The 5,121-nt window shown below is 39.1% G+C and overlaps 1 protein-coding gene across 1 annotated transcript; it reads left to right on the plus strand.

Moving 5' to 3' along the window:
- The first annotated feature begins 1,156 nt into the window (after window positions 1-1,156).
- On the plus strand, window positions 1,157-4,164 carry LOC113449546 (olfactory receptor 4Q3-like). Its single transcript, XM_026720639.2, has 2 exons — window positions 1,157-1,926; window positions 4,002-4,164. The coding sequence occupies exons 1-2, from the start codon at window positions 1,157-1,159 to the stop codon at window positions 4,162-4,164; spliced, it is 933 nt and encodes a 310-aa protein (XP_026576424.2).
- The last annotated feature ends 957 nt before the right edge of the window (window positions 4,165-5,121 follow it).

Here is a 5,121-nt window from a genome sequence, read left to right on the forward strand (position 1 = left end):
TCTCCCAAAACGATTTGCTGATTTCTAATTGTTCAGATCAGATTGCCCCACATATTTTTCAAGACTCTGAAAATGATTTGCTATAATGAGTGAGTAAATAAATCTTGATTCTTATACTTCTGTTTGTCTCCTGATCAGAAATATCAGATTTTACATAGGATCAAGTTTTCAGGATTAAGTCAAAAGTCAGATGAATATCTGATCATCTAGAACTACAGTATGTATGCTACACACATGGATTTAAATCTAAGACTTTTTTCCCCCAGTGGAAGTTAATTCGAGATCAGCAGACATGATCTATTTAAAGTGTTATATTTTCTCCTTGAAAAATTCCAAGAAGTAGGTTAGAAAAAAGCAAAATTTGGATCTACCTTCTACTCACTACTTTCCATAGAACCTTGGAATCAATTGATTCTTGCAAAGAACCATATCTTAAATGGACTTTGGTTAGATAGGGAAAGTCATTCTTTGTCATTCTTAGCTGGACAATTGTAGGGTGATGTTACTTGATGGTGAATGGCTCCTTTCTATGCTAGATTTCTCTGCTTCTTATAATTATCAGGATAGGCAACTTGGAGTATTACTGCTGACTATTAATTTTTAAAACTTCTGAAGATCTCTGAAATATGGTGGAAAAGATTCAGGAAATATCTATTTATTTTGTGTTTGGGAAGCTACTTAAGTGAGATTCTCTGTGATTTTTCCAGAAAAAAAACACATTGTGCTTTATGAGCTGCATGTGAAGTGATTCATTTTAATACTTCCATTATGAAAATGGAATAGATTAATGTATTACTCTACACTAGAGAGGGAAATTAGAATCTGCTTTCACATTCAGCAGAAGTTCTGGCTTCTTTCTTAATGGGGCCTTCCAAAGATTGCAAAGAACTATAGCACCCAGCATCTACCAGTCCATGAAAACCCAGTTTTCTATGAATTGACTTGGGGTAGACATCTGAAAGGCATTCCAGAGGGTGTCTTGTAATAGATATTGAAGTTAACATTGCCTCTCTTTGCACCATATGGCATCATAGGTTCATTTTATTTCTATACAATTTTTTCATTGATCCATGTTGTCAATGAACTAATAGGAGAAGGTGCTGAAAGTTGTACAGTTAAACTACTCTTGTTTCTCTTGCAAGGTCCTGTCACCTCCATGAATGCCTCCAGAGTTGCTGAATTCACCTTCTTGGGTCTTTCCAGATCTCGACCCATCCAACTCCTTCTAGCTGTCTTGGTCATTCTGTGTTATGCTGCCATGCTGTTGGGTAACATTCTCATAATATTGACAGTGTATATAGATCCACGTCTTCTAAAGCTGCCCATGTATTTTTTCTTAGCTAATTTATCCCTCATCGATACTGCCTTGGGTTCAGTGGTCATTCCCAAGGTGGCAACAGACCTGATCACCTGTGGCAGGACAATCTCATTTGCAGGCTGTGTGTCCCAGATCTTTTTCCTACACTTCCTTGGAGGTTCAGAGATGCTCCTCCTTACCCTCATGGCCTACGATCGCTATGTGGCCATTTGCTATCCACTGACATACACAACCACAATGAACCGTCCACGCTGCATTAAACTGTTGTGTTTCTGTTGGGCCGGTGGCCTCCTTCACTCTGGCAGCCAAGTGTTCTTGGTTCTGCGATTGCCATTTTGTGGGCCAAATGAAGTGGACAATTTCTTTTGTGACATTCCACAGATTGTCAAACTGGGTTGTGTTGATATCCAAGTGACTGAGATACTCATGGTGGCCAATAGTGGTTTGCTGTCCCTGGTGTGCTTCATTATCTTGCTGATATCCTATGCCATCATCTTGATCACCCTCCAAGGACATTTCCAAGAGAGTGGAGGGAAGGGTCTGTACACCTGCGGCTCTCATTTAATAGTGGTCAGCCTCATTTTTGTACCATGTCTCTTTGTGTACCTTGTCCCCCTGTTTAGCACCAGTGTGGATAAGCTGGCTTCCATATTCTACACAATAATCACTCCTCTTCTCAACCCTATCATATATAGCTTGAGAAACCGAGATATCAGGGAGGCTATAAGCCAAATACAGAAAAAGTACATTTTTCCCATTGTTGCATTACACACACAAAAAAGAGTAATTGGACAATAAATTTTTGGGTGGGGTGGGGCTGATGGCTCTCTTTTGTCTTCTTTTCTGAATACTGCAGGTGAGTATTTCTTGATGTAAATAAATATGCAGATAGGGCAACCCATATAGTTTTTAAAATCTTAATCTGTGAAATTTTAATGCTTTAATATTTTTATTATTTTTCTATTTATTTTAGAACCTGCAAGTCACCCATCTTACAGGCGAGATAGGTGGCATAAAAATTTAATTAAAAAAAAAACAGACTCCCCTAGACTCCCTCAAATGGAGCAGATTCGGGGGTTTTAGAAGTATGTTTCCTCCTTAGGGCATTAGAAATTAATCATGAGCAAACTGTTGGAAGTTACCCCAATTTTTAACATATATTTCATTTGATCATAATATAGGTATGTATTTAGAATTACCTAGGTGTTACAATTGATATCTTAATAACAATTATTCAATAAAACAGTATCATTCATCTTTATTTAAATGTGTAATATTCATTTGCTCACATACATTTACTGGCAATCCTAGGCTGCATTAATAGAGGGATAGAATCAGGATCACATGAAGTTTTAGTACCACTTTATAAAGCCTTAATCAGACCATACTTGGAATACTGCATCCAGTTCTGGTCACCACAATATAAAAAAGTTGTTGAAACTCTGCAAAAAGTGCAGAGAGGAGCAACAAGAATGATTAGAACAGCTGCGGGAATTGGGTATGTCTAGTCTAGTGAAAAGAAGGACCAGGGGAGACAGGAGATCAATATTCCAATATTTGAGGGGCTCCCACAAAGAAGACAGGGTCAAACTATTTTCCAAAGCACCAGAAGGCAAGGCAAGAAACAATGGATGGAAATGAACCAAAGAAAGAAGCAACCTAGAATAAAGGAGAAATTTCCTAATAATGAGAACAATCAACCAGTGGAATGGCTTGCCTTCAGAAATTGTGGATACTCTAACACTGCAGGCTTTCAAAAAGAGACTGGAGAACCATTTGTCTGAATTGGTATAGGGCAGGGGTGTCAAACTTGCATCGTCATGGCTTCATCACATGATGTATCAGTACTTTCCCCCCTTTGCTAAACTGGGCAGGGGCGGGACCAGCATGTGACTCATCCAGTCCACGGGCAGTGAGTTTGACACCCTAGTCTTCCGATTGAGCAGGGGGTTGGATTAGATGGCCTCCAAGGTCCCTTCCAACTCTATTATTCTTTTTTATTCTATGTTAACTTTTTGCCTTGGAATAGCAAGAAGAGACTTCAAATCCATGAAGTTAGGTTGACACCTAATATCTGAATCTTTGTCTTTAACAAAACTTTTACCTAAGGGCATTGGATTATGGGGCCATTCCCAAAAGGCCTTGTTCCTCATAATGCTCTGTGTGTATGTGTCTCTGTGCATGCATGCCTATATTCCTGAAATCAGCCTTGACTCCTGGGGTCTATATGAGGAAGTCCATACAAGGTTTTTTTGACAATGTTCTCAGAAGTCATTTGCTATTTCCTTGGGAGTCATTGGATCAAAGTCACCCTACTGACTCCTGTGCTTAAGGGAAGATGAGCCTAGGTATCCCTGTTTCTCAGGGTTACTCATCTCAAGGCAGGCTCTGTTGCAGGCCAGAGCAAGGTTATCTCCACTTGTACTTTCATATCACAGTGGTAAACCTGAGTTTTGGACCTTGCATCTACATTTGTCTAATCTAGTGAAAAGAAGGACTGGGGTGACATGATAACAGTGTTCCAATATCTCACAGCTTCCACAAATAATTCTCCTGAAGGCAAGACAAAAAGCAATGGATAGAAACAAAACAAGGAGAGAAATAACCTAGAACCAAGGAGAAATTTCCCAAAAATGAGAACAATTAACCAATGGAACTGACTCTGTAATTCTGTTATTTATGCTCATCCTTTCTACAGCTTTTCCTTGTATAAAGCAGCTTCTGTTCTCTACACTGTCACCACTCCTGTTCTAGATCCTTTCATTTACACCCTGATGAACCAGGATTTCAGAGTGGCTTTGGACAAGCTCAAGGGAAGACAAGGAAAATTTAATCCCCGACTCTAGATGTGTCCTTTACATTCAAGAAAGAATAGAATAGAATAGAATTCTTTATTGGCCAAGTGTGATTGGACACACAAGGGATTTGTCTTGGTGCAAATGCTCTCGGTGTACATAAAAGAAAAGATACATCATCAAGAATAAACAGGTACAACACTTAATGATAGTCATAGGGTACAATAAGCAATCAAATCATGCTAGGAAACAGTCAGTATAAATCATAAAGATACAAGCAACAAAGTTACAGTCATACAGTCATAAGTGGGAGGAGATGGGTGAAAGGAAGGATGGTAGGATTAATAGTAACAGTAATGCAGACTTTGTAAATAGTTGGACAGTGCTGAGGGAATTATTTGTTTAGCAGTGATGGCATTCGGGGGGAAACTGTCCTTGTGTCTAGTTGTTCTGATGTGCAAAGCTCTATAGCGTCATTTTGAGGGAAGGAGTTGAAACTGCTTACATCCAGAATGTAAGGGTTCTGTAAATATTTTCACAGCCCTCTTTTTGACTTGTGCAGTATACAGGTCCTCAATGGAGAGTAGGTTGGTAGTAATTGTTTTTCTGCAGTCCTAATTACTCTCTGGAGTCTGTGTCTGTCTTGTTGGGTTGCAGAGCCAAACCAGATAGTTATAGAGGTGCAGATGACAGGCTCAATAATTCCTCTTTAGAACTGTATCAGGAGCTCCTTGGGCAGTTTGAGCTTTCTGAGTTGGCACAGAAAGAATATTCTTTGTTGTGCTTTTTTGATGACATTTATGATGTTAGGTGTCCATTTTAGATCTTGTGATATGATAGAACCTAGAAATTTGAAGGTCTCTACTACTGATAGTATTGTCTAATATTGTAAGAGGTGGTAGTGTGGGAGGGTTTTTCCTAAAGTCTACCACCATTTCTATGGTTTTGAGTGTGTTCAGTTCCAGATTGTTTCAGTCACAACACAACGCAAGTTGTATCACCTCCCAT

Source organism: Pseudonaja textilis, chromosome Z (assembly GCF_049901715.1).
Source record: "Pseudonaja textilis isolate UNSWEBS1 chromosome Z, rPseTex1.2, whole genome shotgun sequence".
NCBI classification, from domain to species: domain Eukaryota; kingdom Metazoa; phylum Chordata; class Lepidosauria; order Squamata; family Elapidae; genus Pseudonaja; species Pseudonaja textilis.